At 42.7% G+C, this 15487-nt stretch overlaps 2 protein-coding genes and 1 long non-coding RNA gene across 5 annotated transcripts; 1 reads left to right on the top strand and 2 right to left on the bottom strand.

Annotated features, from left to right (window-relative positions):
- Nucleotides 1-1121: 1121 nt before the first annotated feature.
- LOC115680736 (chitinase 10-like) lies at nt 1122-2327 on the bottom strand. Its single transcript, XM_030604569.2, has 2 exons — nt 1825-2327; nt 1122-1683 (listed from the first exon to the last, which is right to left on the bottom strand). The coding sequence occupies exons 1-2, from the start codon at nt 2277-2279 to the stop codon at nt 1317-1319; spliced, it is 822 nt and encodes a 273-aa protein (XP_030460429.1). The 5' UTR covers nt 2280-2327; the 3' UTR covers nt 1122-1316.
- A 5162-nt stretch (nt 2328-7489) lies between these two features.
- Nucleotides 7490-9942, bottom strand: LOC115680748 (uncharacterized). Of its 3 annotated transcripts, XM_056303676.1 has the most exons (4): nt 9688-9919; nt 8934-9106; nt 8467-8534; nt 7490-8080 (listed from the first exon to the last, which is right to left on the bottom strand). In XM_056303676.1, the coding sequence occupies exons 1-4, from the start codon at nt 9694-9696 to the stop codon at nt 7881-7883; spliced, it is 450 nt and encodes a 149-aa protein (XP_056159651.1). In that variant the 5' UTR covers nt 9697-9919; the 3' UTR covers nt 7490-7880. The 3 variants fall into 3 exon arrangements, 1 of the variants encoding a protein (XP_056159651.1); XR_004005680.2 differs by lacking the exon at nt 8467-8534 and having other exon boundaries at nt 9688-9910; XR_008814645.1 differs by lacking the exons at nt 7490-8080; nt 8467-8534; nt 8934-9106 and adding an exon at nt 9119-9508 and having other exon boundaries at nt 9688-9942.
- A 1991-nt stretch (nt 9943-11933) lies between these two features.
- LOC130135176 (uncharacterized) lies at nt 11934-13051 on the top strand. Its single transcript, XR_008814654.1, has 2 exons — nt 11934-12104; nt 12753-13051. It is a non-coding gene; the product is annotated as an uncharacterized LOC130135176 (long non-coding RNA).
- Nucleotides 13052-15487: the final 2436 nt, after the last annotated feature.

Here is a 15487-nt window from a genome sequence, read left to right as displayed (position 1 = left end):
AACTTGAAACTGAATCGGAGTATGTAATAAATTAATTGAGTGAATTAGGATTCATGAAATTTCCTAATTTCTTTTTTGCTGGTGCTCTTTTTCGTCTTTGAAAGAAAGGGTTATTTCTTATCGTTGTAGAAGCATTCTCTGCTGAAAACAAAGCCTGCTATGAATTTCGTTTAATAAGTCGATAAGTATAAACCATAGCTTTGTTCCATTCATATGGGAAACGGTCCAACTCCAAAAGCCCAATCTTGTGATGCTAATTGCCATGTCCATTTAGGGGCCAGCTCTTCTCGATTTTCATTCGAGGGCTGATTCCCTAAGAAAAATCCTCCACTTTAGACCCAATTTTAATGAGATAAGTGCATTAAAAATCCTAAAACTTGTCACGAAAGCGCAATTGAGTTTTCAAACTATCAAAAAATGCAATCAAATCCAAAAACTTGTCAAGTTAAATAGAGTTTATGAAAGGACTTGATTGCACAAACTTGACAAATTTTAAGATTTGATTGCACTTTTTGAAAGTTTTAGGACTCAATTGTATTTTCATGACAAGTTTTAGGACTCGATTATGTACTTTTTGAAAGTTTTAAAACTCAATTGTACTTTCATGACAAGTTTTTAAGACTTTCAGTGCACTTACCATTTCTTTATGTCTCGAACTTTGACTCTATTACCAAATTTATCCATTCGCCCAAAAATCGCCTTTGGCTTATTCAAAATTACCAACATTAGAAGATTATTGCTATTTCATATGAAGGTGAGGGTATTGACAAACATGTAGGTTCTAATAATGAATCTCTAACTAACCAAGATTTGATAATTTTGAAGAAATTAATGGCGATTTTTTGATGTGTAGGCAGATTTGAGATTAGAGCAAAAGTTTGGAATTTTTCTTTAGGCAAAAGAAAAGTTCGAGGCAAAATTGGGATCGAACCTTAAATTGGGGTATTTTAGGAAATTGAGCCTTGGTTCGGCCATGATTTCTCTGGTTAGTCGTTAGAAATTTTTTGTTGTTGGTGGGCTCGGACATTAGACTTGTATCCAAACTTGAATTTAATGAATTATGTCTCCATCCATCACGGTGGATAGAATTAATAACAGCTAAAAGATGGAATCAGACCAGGGACAAAAAGATCAGGACCAAATAGAATCCAAATCGTGATGCAAACTTTGTCAGCTCCCATGCAACCCAATTCTCTTGGAATTTACCATTTGTCCCGACAAGGACCATTCTGCAAATTTTATTCTAAGACACAGCATCATGGTTCCTAACTGCAATCTTCATCATCTTTTCAATCTTCCTTTTGTTTATTTCTTGACTAGAAGGGCTTCTGATTTTGGCAATCCAAGTTGGGTCCGGTGTCCACCCCGAACAGCTTGGCGTATCTCTGGAAGAAGCCGATCCGGTTGTTGACCCTTGCGTCGCCGGGGATTCCGCACTCGAGGCCGCCGTTGATTATGTTGGTGACGAGCCCGAACCCGGCCGTCCGGTTCGCCGCGAGGTCGGCCTTGGACGGCCGGTACTTCCCGACCATGACGGTGTGGCAGGAGGTTTTGGGCTTCCTCTCTGTCGTCCAGAACCACAGCGCCGTCTTGAACGCGACCAGCGAGTTGTTGGACACCGTCTCCGGGTTCCTCAGGCCGTCGAAGCCGAGCGCTTTCCCGGCGGGTCCGTAGTTGAAGTTCCTGCCACGTGGCAAATCCTTGTTATCTTTAACTACACGAATGCAGCACAACTCTCGCCTATGCTCGCTATTCCAATGACCAGAGCTTCTTAAATTTTGACGATATGTATGAGATATAGCTATGGAGGGTCATGGTTCTTACCAAGATAGTTGGATGGGTCCTCTTCCTTTGTAAGACTTGCCCGGATAACAAGGCCATTCCTTGTCGCTTGGATCGCAGTAGTCGCTCTGCGGGCTCACCTCCTCCTTGAAGCACAGCCCCCACGCATACGGTCCGTCCGGCGCCGTCGCCCACCCACCGGTCGTCTCGTGCGACACCTGGGCAAGGAAGGCTGCGATCTCGCGCTTGCGCATCCTCACACTCCCAGTGCGGCCAAACTTCGGGAAGCAGCTCGCGGCTCGCACAAACGAGTCGTAAGTGTAGAAGTCCTTGGCTGGGCACGCACTATCGTCCTTGTGAAGGAAGATGCCGTCGAAGAGCTGTTCGGGGATCAGGGAGGCGATGGACGCCCCACCGCGCGCCTCGGTCACAGGCGGGGATAGGGTTAAGAGAGAGGAAGCAAGGGCGAGTAAGAGAAAGACGAGGGATCTAGCCATGGCTCGCTAGGGTTTTGTCCCAATATAATGCTTGTGATGGGTGAAGGTAAGGCTTATTTATCATGCCAATGTCGGAGAGAGAGGCAGAGTGATGTGCACGATGTGCTTGCTAAGTCAGTGGTCAAACACTTTGACTGGGCTACGATCATTGAATTGGCCAATAGTTGGCCAATGGCCATTGAATGACAACTCTATTATGACCAGACATATGATCCAAGAACCTAAGCCGTAGCCTCGGCCATATCTGCATATTTTAATTAATCTCCAGTCGTTGTTTATGCCATAATACATATAAATACATCCAATCCTACGCCTGCCATCGTTGCAGCGAACGACGGTAACTTCGTGTATTTCCTATTTCACGTGCATTTTTTTTTTTTTTGGTCAAGTATTTCACGTGCATTCACAAGGAGGAAGGGAAAACGAAAAAGGGTAAGCGTCACATGCAGCCTTTCTCAAGAACGCGGAAAAACTCTAAAGAGATGTCAGAGTTGACTGTAGTTAGTTTAATTCTATATTGATATATGCATGTTGGAAAAATAAAATTTGAAATTGATGTTCAAATATGTCTTGAAGGATAGCTTGGATTACGAAAATCATTTTTTTATTTCCAACAGCCTCCCTTAAACCGAGCTCATCTTGACCATGCCGATCATTCTCTTGAGTTTAAGGAAGGAGTCCGTCTTCAACGGCTTAGTAAACATGTCAGCCACTTGGTCTTCCGACTTGTAAAACTGTAACACAATCTCCTCGGACTTCACTAGATCTCGAATGAAATGATACTTTATATCAATATGCTTGCTTCTTCCATGAAAGACCGGATTCTTTGCAAGGGCAATTGCTGACTTATTATCACAATTAATCACCGTCGGATGCTCCTGCTTATGACGTAATTCAGCAAACATCAAACGTAGCCAAACTGCTTGAGTAGCACAATAAGCCATTTCTATATATTCCGCTTCCGCATTGGACAAAGCAACCACCTGTTGCTTCTTCGAGGACCAAGAAAAAATTCCATTTCCTAAAGAGAAAACATAACCGGAAGTACTCTTCCTTTCTCCAATATCACCTCCTCAATCACTGTCTGTATATCCCATAAGCTGAAAATCATTAGAAATAGTGTAGAATATACCATCATCAACAGTACCTTTAATGTATCGTAGAATTCTTTTCACCGCCTGCAAGTGTGATTGTCTAGGAGTCTCTATAAATCTGCTTACCATCCCAACACTATAAACAAGATCTGGCCGAGTAGAAGTCAAATATCGTAGACTCCCGACTAGCCTCTTGAAATATGTGGGATCGACTTCGAAGCCACTTCCATCTTTTGTTAACTTCAATCTTTCCTCCATTGGAGTGCTAATTGGTTTACAAGTAGCCATCTTGAAACACTTAAGAATGTCCTTGACATACTTTTGTTGACAAATAAAAATACCATCCTCCAATTGTGTAACTTCAAGGCCGAGAAAATAATACATGAGACCCATGTCCGCCATCTCAAACCCACGAGTCATGGCCTCCCTGAAGTCAGAAATCATCTCAGGACAATTTCCGGTAAATATGAGATCATCAACATTTAGGTAAACAATGAGCATCTCACCGTTCAAGCCAATCTTCACATATAAAGCATGCTCATAAGGACATCGGTTACAACCATGATTCATGAAATAAGAATCAATTCTGGTATACCATACTCGCGGTGCTTGCTTGAGACCGTAAAGAGCTTTCTTCAATTTGTAGACGAAACCCTCTTGTCCTTTCTTGACATACCCCTCAGGTTGATCCACATACACCTCCTCCTCAAGTATGCCATTGAGAAATGCGGACTTGACATCCATTTGGTGTATTTTCCAACGTCTTTGAGCAGCCAAAGCAAAGATCACGCGAATAGTTTCCATTCTTCCAACATGAGCAAATACCTCAAAATAGTCAATCTCGGATTTTTGTTTGTAACCCTTGACTACAAGACGAGCCTTCAACCGATCAACATCACCATTAGGCTTCTACTTGGTCTTATAGACCCATTTCATGCCGATGGACTTCTTGCCTTTTGGAAGAGAAGTGAGCTTCTATGTATCATTTTTCTCAATCGCATATATCTCATCATCCATAGCACGAACTCGACCATCATCTTGGGAAGCCTCCTTAAAGTTTGTCGGATCACAATCTGTAAAGAGAGCAAAATTAATAATTTCTTCCTCAGAGGGATCGTCATCATTGGACAAAACACAATCCCTCAAATGAGCCGGTAAAACTCGTTCTCGCCGTGGACGTGATGACGTTTCAGCAGAATCCGACTGAGTCTCTGCTACCGGATCAGGTTGCATCGATGCCGCTACTAGTTCAGATTGACCATCTGAATCGGGTTGAACTAACTTCTCTTCGTCCAGGACAAAGTGAAATTGCTTCTTCTCCTCCATGCTCCAAGTCCACTCACCTTCCTCATCAAAGGTGACATCTCGACTGATAACCACCTTCTTTGTTATTGGATTATACAACCGATAACCCTTGGCTCATTACTGTAACCAAGGAAGATGCACTTCTCGCGCTTCTCATCAAGCTTCTTGCGAAGCTCATTTGGCACATGGGCATAAGCAATACACCCGAACACGCGAAGATGCTGAACTAAAGGGGTTCGACCACTCCACACCTCCGCCGGAGTCTTGAACTCAAGACCTTTAGTAGGACACTGATTCAACAAGTAAACAACACAAGCAACCGCCTCTGCCCAGAAATGCTGAGGCAATTGTTTGGAACGAAGCATGGTGCGAACCACATCAACAATAGTGTTGTTTTTTCTCTCTGCTACTCCGTTCTGTTGAGGAGTATACCGTGCTGTCAATTGATGCTTGATGCCACACTATTTGAAGAAGCCATCACCAACCAAATATTTAGTGCCATGATCAGTTCGAAGAATCCGAATTTGGTGCCCACATTGTTTTTCTACATAGGCTTTGAACTCCTTGAAAGCATCAATGGCGTCGGACTCGTGCTTCAAGAAATAAACCCATGTTTTCCGGCTAAAGTCGTCGATGAAGGTAACAAAATAATTGTACCCCCGATTTGACGATTCACCGAGCGGTCCGCAGAGGTCAGAGTGCACTAACTCCAACGGCTTTGAAGCTCTCCATGATTGTCCTGAAGGGAAGCTTTCTTTGCACTTTTTTCCAATAACACATGGTTCACATATCTCCTTCGGAGAAGAAATTTCGGGTAGTCCACGCACCATCTTCTTTCGAGACAACAGCTTCAAGCTATCAAAATTCACATGCCCGAACCGCTTGTGCCAAAGCCATGAAGAATCTTGCACCGAGGCACTAAAACACGAGGTAGCATAATTAATATACAAAGGAAAAAGTCGATTTCGAGCCATTTTTACCTTCGCAATCAACCCTCCTTTGCCATCATGAATCGTGCAAAGCTTATCCTTAATGGTCATGTGATAGCCTCGCTCGGACAATTGTCTCATGCTTAGGAGATTTTCTCGAAGACTGGGAACATAATGAATGTCGGAAATGCTTTGAACCGACCCATCCTTCACCTTGATTTTAATTGTCCCCTTTCCCATGATAGGAACTTTGGCATTATTCCCGAACCTCACCTCTGAACGAAAGGTGTCATCAAGTTTTGGGAATAATTCCTTCTCGCTGCACATGTGATTGCTACATCCAGTGTCTAAGTACCAAATGTTCTTCTGGTTATCCACCGCAGCATCACACGTGAATAAAAGACCATTGTCATGCTCATCGTCGCTATTAACAAATCTTGCTACCTTGGCATGAAACTTTTGACCACCAATCTTTTTGCTTCGGCAATCAGATTGGTAATGCCCATACTTTTTACAATTAAAATACTGAATATGGGACTTATCTTTTCGTTGTCCAGAATGCTTCTCTTGCCACTTTTTATCTTTCCTTTGATTAGAAAGTTTCTTCTTTTCATCGGGCAACACCAACTGGCTTTGTAGTGCTTCCTCTACCGTCTTGGATTTCTCCTTGAGTCGCTGCTCGTGCATTTGTAGAGAGCCCATCAACTCATCAACGGTCAAAATAGAGAGATCCCGAGACTCTTCAATGGAAGTCGTAATATATTCGAACTGCAAAGTTAGCGTCCGAAGAATCTTTTCAACGATCTATTGGTCACCAATAGTCTCACCATTGGCCTTCATTTGATTGACAAGAGCCAATGTCCGTGAGAAATAGTTGGAAATGGACTCCGACTTTTCCATTTGAAGGAGCTCGAATTGTCGACGAAGAGTCTGAAGCCGAACCTTCTCAACGCCTTTGTATATTTTGATGAGAGAGTCCCAAGCTTCTTTTGCCGTCTTCAAATTCGTCACTTTTTCAAAGATTGACGAATCTATAGCTTGAAAGATGTAAAAGAGAGCCTTACGGTCTTTCTTGCGATTTTCTTTTATCGTCCTCTGCTCCTCCGTTGTCAAATTTGTCGGCGTTTCTGGCTCCCCGAATCCTTCTTCCACAATCTCGTTCAGCTCCTGAAACCCGAATAGCACCTCCATCTGGATCTTCCAATGCTCAAATTCTTCGCATTGAACCATGGGAGTTGAGGTTGGATCGTCCCGGCACCATTCACAGAGGTCATATGACACAAGATTTTCTAAGCCGAATTCATAAAACTCAGCCAAAACTGGCTCTGATACCAAATGTTGGAAAAATAAAATTTGGAATTGATGTTCAAATATGTCTTGAAGGATTTCATAATATTTATAGACCCTTTAGATAACTAGAACAATTAAAAATATCTTGAAAATAAGCAACAATAAGTAAACATTAATTTCCTCAATAACAATTTTCAAGACTCCAAGTCTCTAGATAATAATTGTAAGAATCTAATTTACGAGATGAGCTTGGATTACGAAAAGCCTTTTTTATTCCCAACAATGCACGAAGTCTCCACCAGCCTTAGCCACCGTTCGTGAGCGTGAATACCTAAATATACGTGTTATATGCTATTAGGGTTATAGTCGCGGTCAACGGAAGTGGGAGTGGCGGGCCAGTTCAGACAGGCGTGCTCATGCGGTGTGGAAGTGGGAGTGTCGACACACCGCATGAAACGGTGGTGGGTTGGTCCAGCCTCCGGGACATCTTCAAGCTCATGATGAGCCGTGATAAACACGATGGATATCGCATAACAACTGTGTACTTCCATGATTAGTTAAACTATGCGAAGTTTGAGGTCTGGTTGAGCTCTGTGGAACATGTGTTTACTCTGGCAGTGGCGCATGATTCAGTTAATTTCCACTGTTATAGGTCAAGATAACAAGAACAGATGCTCATCGCAAAGACTAATGGCGGTAGATTTCAGGCATGCGGTCTCATCGCAAGAATCATATCGGAAAATGGAAATTAATCAACGTGCTGGAAGCCCGAGCATTATACAGTACTAATGTGTGCGCTTGCTTTCCTCATGTACAGCTTCCACTGTAAAGGCCAAGCAACAGTTTCTCCCTCTCTTCGACTCTCGTTTCCGAAGCCTTCTCCCTCGCTTTAGGTGTCGCTTCTGCCTCCTCTGTTATAACCTCCGGCTTCTCCTCCTGCCTCTTCTTTTGTTGATGGCGAAAGGCGAGACGGTTCCTTTTGACTACTCTCGCCTGAGATTCGAGGATCCAGAAACAACTGACCCGGGTGCTGGTGCATCTTCGGATTTGGCAGGATCTAGTTTCTCCAAAACTCGACTTCCCTTTGAAGATGACACTATCTTGTCGGAAATGGCTTTCCAGCATTTGAAATTACTCGAAACTTGGACTGTGTTATACGCCTCTTCTCGTGTAACACACTTCCCTGCCAAATAAGAAAGCAAAGTTGTAACATTTCGAAGCCGACGATCACTCATAGTCGGAATTTATCTTCTTAAGCCGTTATTCGCTACCTATAGCATCATAATAGTGGAAGCCAGAGCTAGGATCATAGTGAAGTGCAGTGCTCTGGCTATGGAAATAACCCGAACTGCTGTCAAACCCTCATTCTTACGAGTTTAGATAGGTTAATGTCTTGGAGAGAGATCAATGTCTTGATTGGACAATATTAAGATCAGATGAAGGGCAAAGGGTGGATTGGAGATTCGTGTACAGCAAGAATCTGGCATCATCACATGCTCGAATTGCCTAGAGGGTTGGCATGAGAATGGAGATGCAACATTAACCAAAAGGACACGTAATAAACATTACCGGGTTGCCAAATCATGGAAAGCATGACCACTTGTGTCAAGATAGTGAATCTTCTCCACGAACAGACTCTGAAGAAGTTCAAGTGGACTAAAGATAGTCTGAGAGAAGGAATTCTTCATAAAAGATCAGAAATTGTTAAAGCGGACTCCTCTAAGACAAAGGTGCAATGGTCTTTGGGAACTCGAATAGATCGCTCCATCTATCTATGCCTCAATCAAACAACGAAAATTTACAAAATAACATAGGAAAGCATTTTTCATGCGAGGAGTACAGCTCCAGGAACCTATCGCATCTAATTTTTCATGCGTAGACAGAATCCCAACAAACATGGCGGCACAGGCTAGAGTCTCATTTGCATCGCGTCACCGCAGAGCAACACTTACGAGAAACTAAGAGTTAGCCCTTTACCGGATCAAAGTCAAAGTTTAATCTCCTGTTTGGTCGCGTGGCAGAGAAGTCTTACTTACAAACTAACGCTCAGTGCGTCAATTTGTTGAATGGCACGAGCCGCTTCCTTCTGCTCCTCCTCCTCGGCAGCCTTCTCCTCCCTCGCGTCATTGAGCCTCGTGCACAAATGCCCGGGCGTTCGATATGAAGATCTTTGCAGAACTCGCACCACACGACCCTGAATCACCCAATACTGAGGAATGAGTCAACAATTAAATGAACCCACAAGAGAAAAATACATGTTATGGAACGATCTTCCGCAAAATGAAATATTTTTTACTTGGCCAAATCGATCTCCAACGATAGAGATAAAAAGACTCGGTAACTAGCAATCAAATGCTGCATAAACTTAAAAGGGCAGCAAAAGAAACTCAAAGGACGTGGTCATGAGAATTCCATAATGCAAAAGAACATGGAAAGAAAATGGATTTCCGATATACGCATCTCCAAAAGCATTCGGGCAATGCATGATAACACAATCTACAGAAATTCAAATGGGTATCGCTTAAAAGAACTCGCTGAATCCAAAATGGGTGCATCAGTTTCCAACGAATTGTCACCCCAATAGCTACCTGGTGATGTCTCTATCTGTCACCTAATCGAACAGAGCCGGATTAACGGATCGTATGATGCGACGAAGCCATGACCCATCAGGCGATCTTCCCAGATGACAATCCAGACGAATCATAACTTCGACTCAACTTGACGATCGTTGTCGCCCAAAGAAGAACACATGAACGAACATACAAACAGAGGAGGGTTTCTCAAGATTACCTCGGCCATTGCCGGGATTGGGGAGCTTCTGAGCTTCCCGATGAATGCGAAATCTTTCAAAGAATTGCAAATCGCTTTTGACGAACTGGGGACGACACTACTGAATCCGAATTGAGCTCCGAGTTGAAGGTCCGATGAGCTCGCGGAACCCGTTCCGTTTTCTATCGGGCACGGGTCGGTCCAGAACCCGCTCCGATCGAGCCTGGGCTGGGTCTGGTGGGCCGGACTTTCTTCTACCAATCGTTTTAGCCCAAGCAAATCTCATCGTCTTCGGAATGAGAAACCAAAAGAAATAAAATACACTCATAACCTTTTTGCGTAACGTTCTTTATAGATGTTTTGAATCCCCAAGATCACCAAATTTTTCCGGTCGAATTATTGATTTTTATTGGATCGTCGGAACTTGCTAAACATCGGCGCGCTATTATTATTCATCACCGGCAATTTCTATGGCGTATAGTAAAAGGTACCCGATGCGTGCATCTGCCGATATTGGGGTCCTTGAAACACCTTAGACTAACAGTCCGCGTTAACGAATCGTCTTACGGAATGGATAATACCAACAAGCAATAATGTCATGGGCGTGACAGTCTTTTGCTTGGTCAATTTGTCTCTCCCGTGTTTGGAATTCTACTTCTTATGTACTTGGAATATGGAGGTATCGAGTGGTCCTAACGAAGGCGATGGAACGTGAATTAAGGAACAAGCAACGACTCCCAAGTGGTCGTGTGGGGATATGAAAGGGGAGTTTTGACGGATGTTCTTAGGTCCTTAAACAGATGGGAACATGGAGTTGTTGCGGCTGTTTCCGGGCTGTCTCCGCTCGTTCTAGATCAATCTTTGTTAGGAAGTAAAGCACATATGATATCATGTTAGAAAGTCAAACCCAAGAGCTTAAGTTAATAGGTGGAGGAAAATCACATAAATATATGAAACATTTAGGGCCTATTGTCGAACGATGTGGAACAATACTTCAACAATCTCATAGTATCGATTGAAGTCCACATTTTCCTTGCATGCATTGATGATTCTATGCACTTTGTATCTCTCATAGAGTGCACTGTTAATCTATATCACGATGCCTTCACCATATGAGCATCCATCACTACTGTACCTGCTCTGAGTCTCTCTTATGTCATTGATGTGTTCTTCGTTTCCGTGGAAGAACGTGATTGAAGTTTTGCCACCGGGAGGGAGATTGACCGGGTTTATAGTAGGCTGCTAAGAAAATTGGTCTTGTGTGAAGTAAGAACGACGAGTGGGTGACTAAACGCGCCCGTTATGTGCCTTCTCAATATATATGGTTCACGACCAAAATATATGAATATACGGTTAAGTTTCATGCCACGATTTAATTAAGGTCGTACCCAAAAAACATGCTTCAAGGGTAAGTGTTATGGAATTTAACTTTGAAATCACGCCCGACGCCATCTCGGCTCTGGTACCGTGAGGCAATTAGAGAGTCGATCTAAGGCTGCATTTGATTTAGCTTTCCCAAGGGAGCCCCCTAAGGAAAATTTGGAGTGTTTGGCAAGTTTTCTCAAGGGGCTTTAGATCAAATGCTAGCTTTGGAAAAGCTAAGAGTTCAAGGCTGCTTTGAGCTTAGAATTTTTGAAATGCTGAAACCCTCAATTAATGAAATTTGGTCAGTTTTCTCTTTAGCACTCAAAAGCTTATTAGAATTCCAAATTTGCCCCTCAAAAGCTTTCAATTTGGCTAGTTTCATTTCTTTTTCTTTTTTTTTTTTCGAAACCAATTTCCTTTCTTAAACTCCAAGAAATTAATACTTCTGTGTAACACGTGGGGGGTACTACGAAGAATTTTAATGCGTATTCTTTTGCAGCTTGCTGCGAAATACGTGAGCACAAGCCAAGAGCCCAAACATTTTGGGTAGGACAAACCGGGAGTGGGTGAAGACTTACGTGTCTTCATCCATTTCATTGTCCGGGAGGCCCATATGCAGATGCAAGTGGAGGACGACAGCGTTGTAAAGGAGGAAGACTCCACGTGAGCTTTCGATGACTTGAATCCCTCAACACCCCTGTCCCTCCTAATCAAACCCTCAATAATATCATCCCCCCAAAGTCTCTCCATTGTCAAACTCCTCGAGAAGGGATTGGTCCACCTGACAGATGAACCCCCCCGCAAGTGGAGGCGGATGAAGAATTAATGAGAAAAGAGTCGCTGGCTGGACCAAGAAAAGGACGCGAGAGAGAGAGAGAGAGAGAGAGAGAGAGAGAGAGAGAGAGAGGGAGAGAGACCTATCTCTATTCTGAAATGGACTGACATAGATAACAAGTTAAACGTACAAACAATCGATGAAATGGAACCAGGGAATATGTCCGCGTCTCTCTTTCTTTGTCGGTCACCCATCGCCGTTGGACGAGTTCAACACGGAACGCGATCGCAGCTTTCTGGTACGTGCGTTAAGCTTTGCATGTGTGCAGCTTTCGATCTACATAGAGGGTTTTGTTTGGTGCGTTTTTGTGTCCCTTACCAGGGAAGAACCACGTGCCATCGGAGCATGCAAACTTAGTCGCTCTTCTACCTCTTCAGGTCTTAAACTCAAAAGGGTCCCCAGCGGGAGGTCATAACCAGATGATGATAACCCTTTGGTATTGCAGATTAAATTCCTTACGAATTACGTTAGAGTCACGAGAAAGTAAAAAGTTACAGAAAAGAGAGAGAGAGAGAGAGAGAGAGAGAGAGAGAGAGAGGTCTTTCGAAGATGCTCTTAATGAGAAAAGGAGGACCTTCCATGGACGCCGACGCCGAATCTAAGTGCACAGTCGAACTCGGAGGTTGGTCCAGAGCCACGAAACCCCACTCCACTGACGGTGAATCTAAGAAAGGCCACATTAAGGACTCGAGTCGACGCTATGTCCGATCTTTGGCATGTTTAGGGCACACGTCAAGCCAAACTAAATTGACCTAATCTCGGAGGGAGACGCCAAACCCACAAAGAGAGAGAGAGAGAAGAGAGAGAGAGAGAGAGAGAGAGAGAGAATATAGAGCTATCTCTTTTGCGAACAAATATGGGGCTGATCCTATTTTGTCTTTTGCAGGTAGCTGACATTTTAGCTTAGGCTCAGTCAGAAGAAAAGAACGCAAATAAAGGGTAGCTGAGATTTTAGGGTGGATTCCTTTTCTGCTCAGAGGCGTCACACAGACAGAGAGAGAGAGAGAGAGAGAGAGAGAGAGGCTTAATGAGAACGAGCCTAACCTTCACGGAAAGCTTGCTTTTGTGGCGGCTTGGTGGGAGCAAAATTCAACTTGCATATCGACGGGCGTTTGTATTTACGCGTGTCTATGTATGTGTGTACATATATTATATATATGTGAATAATTGAATATACCTAACTGAGTAACTTTGTCTTTTATGCGTGCTCTATCATTACGGCACATAAGATCGGAACAATATCATTGGCATGCAAAGTTTCGCATGACATGTTTCCATCCGTTCGTTTTGATGAAGTAATTTTGAGATTTTTGTGAAACACGACAAATCATTTTAAAAATTTAAATTATTAGATGAATACGTGTTTTTTAGTGTTAAAAAGGTTTAACACTCCCCGTCAAGCGCGTATTGCAACTTGACCTGATATCGAAGATTGAAAGTACGTAATTAGGGGAGAAAATTAAGAGGTTGGAAATATTTGAATTTCGAGGCTTCAATTTGACACTAGTGAGAAATTTCATGAGACCATAGTCAATTGTTCAGAACGATTGAACTATTGAATGGAATTGTTTTAATATTTAGGATGATTAGTGACGTATATTTTAATGACTAAGATCACCTCATTGGATTATCCAAAACAAATTTCGGATGGGTCGATTGTGGATCTCATTGCAAAAGTCCTGTCCTGTGCTTTATGATCGTTGCTCGCCTGGAGGTGGAGTGACCATTGCCGCAACCCAGGCCATGTTGTGTTGGGCGGGGTTCACTCCCATGTGGAGGAAGCCCAATGAAATGCAAACTCAAAGGGTTGAGCTCATGTGATAATCCATACGGAGAAATTAATATAAGGCTATATTTGACTTAAATCAATAGGGTTTTCTCTCTATTAAAGTGGTAGCTGGAGAGAATCATTAATGTGAGGCAGTAGTAAGAGAGCGCAAAAAATCTAAAAAGAGGGTGCTGTCCGGTTTTCATCAAGCTGATGATTGGAGGTCGATTCGTGCTACCCTCATTAGGTTTATTGTGGGTTGAACCGAACTTGTGCTTTAGTGAGAATTGTCCTTGATCTCTTGTGAAGGTCACGTGTATTGCCAAGAATGGTGTTCTTGGTGTTGTTGCTACTATGTACCTCTCCTATTAGCTAGAAAAGAACTTTGTTCACTCAATTTTGCTAATAGTGAAGATTTTGAATGGACTCCAGCTCCGAGGTTTTTGATCTCCTCACACCGGGGAGGTTTTCCAAGTAAAATTGCCTTGTGTTTGTGGATACTTGGTGTTTATGTTGTTATTTATATTGTTTCCTATTATGTTTGCATAAGAGGGGAAGATTGTTTTGTTCTGTTGCGTCAATCCGATATTATTCGGGTTGTTATTGTTCTCCCAACATATTGCGCATCCTTGGAGACCATTGTCGCTACAGTTTCCTCAACTACAAATGAAGGGCGAGAAAATTGTCACAAAAAGTCGTAAACCAATTGCACTTTTGCAATCAATTCTAAACCTTAATTGTACCAATTGAATCCTAAACATTTTCATATTTTGCCAAGTGAGTCTATCTGGTCAATTTTAGTTGAAATCGCTGACGTAAATGCTAGTCATCCTACATGACACAGTCGGTGCTAACGTAGATAATATTTTAATATATTTTTTTCGAATTTTTATTAATTTTTTATTTTTCCCTTTATTTCCTTCTCTTCTCATTTCCTTCTTTACTTTTTTCCCTTTTTTAATTTTCTCTTCTTTTTTAATTTTTTCCTTTTTCATTAAAGAAAATAAAATAAAAAATAAAAAAATTTATTAAATTTTGATCACATTAGCGCCGGCCGTTCCATGTCAGACGGCCGGTGTCCACGTCAGCGATTTCCGGCCAAAATTAGCCAAATAGACTCAATTAACAAAACGTGAAAAGGTTTATGACTCAGTTGGCACAATTAAGGTTTATGACTGAATTGGTAAAAGTACAATAAATTTAGGATTTTTTTGGACTTATTTCTTACACGGCCTTACGTGCTTAACCATGTCGTTCCGGGCCATTTGACTGATGTGCCCCATATATCTTTTATATACTTGTTTGATTACGTTTATGATCATAGCTAGTATCTACCGACCGAAGAAGGCACCACGTCGCGTGCTATAAACGTCTAGACTTTCTCAGCTAGGTGGGGGGGCCCACCTCCGCCGCATTTGGAGCTTTATTCTATCTTTCTTTTCTCCGGGAGAGCCGCTTTCCTTTACTTGGCAAAGCCAGCCCCCCCCCTCCCTCCCCCCTTGATCTTCTTCGGTTGTCTTCGTACGAAGGGGGGAAAACGAGTTGCGTTTGTATGTTGCGTCTTTAATTGCGTGCGACTTGCGCACGACCTCAATTTAATGCGCTGGAGGTGAAGCTTCTCCTACCCTCCCTCCTCTATCAGCAACCGCCAACAAGCCTAATCTCCCATATATGGCAGACCTAACTTGGCTCTTTCAGCGACTGAGATAAGTCTTTGTTAGGACCCTATATCGTTCTAGGGTTTTTCTGCGGGGATATGACCCTCTATACAGTTTTACATAGATTCTAATCTTGATGGGGGTGCATATAGAGCCTAGAGGAGTTGGAGTAGCTCCAATATTAACACTACTTTA

This window comes from Syzygium oleosum, unplaced genomic scaffold (assembly GCF_021117445.2).
Source record: "Syzygium oleosum isolate NSW1041296 unplaced genomic scaffold, Sole_v2.1 Sole_v2.28, whole genome shotgun sequence".
NCBI lineage: Eukaryota > Viridiplantae > Streptophyta > Magnoliopsida > Myrtales > Myrtaceae > Syzygium > Syzygium oleosum.
This window is presented reverse-complemented; position numbering and strand designations above follow the sequence as displayed.

What these genes read in the sequence shown, in the direction of transcription:
- LOC115680748 (XM_056303676.1), bottom strand. An exon ending in GACGCACTGAGCGTTAGTTT is followed by an intron (nt 8,535 to 8,933) that starts GTAAGTAAGACT and finishes GAACTTCTTCAG; the next exon opens with AGTCTGTTCGTGGAGAAGAT. An exon ending in TTCCATGATTTGGCAACCCG is followed by an intron (nt 8,081 to 8,466) that starts GTAATGTTTATT and finishes CTTATTTGGCAG; the next exon opens with GGAAGTGTGTTACACGAGAA.
- LOC115680736 (XM_030604569.2), bottom strand. Translation starts at nt 2,279, where the DNA reads ATGGCTAGATCCCTCGTCTTTCTCTTACTCGCCCTTGCTTCCTCTCTC. An exon ending in GGACCCATCCAACTATCTTG is followed by an intron (nt 1,684 to 1,824) that starts GTAAGAACCATG and finishes GCCACGTGGCAG; the next exon opens with GAACTTCAACTACGGACCCG.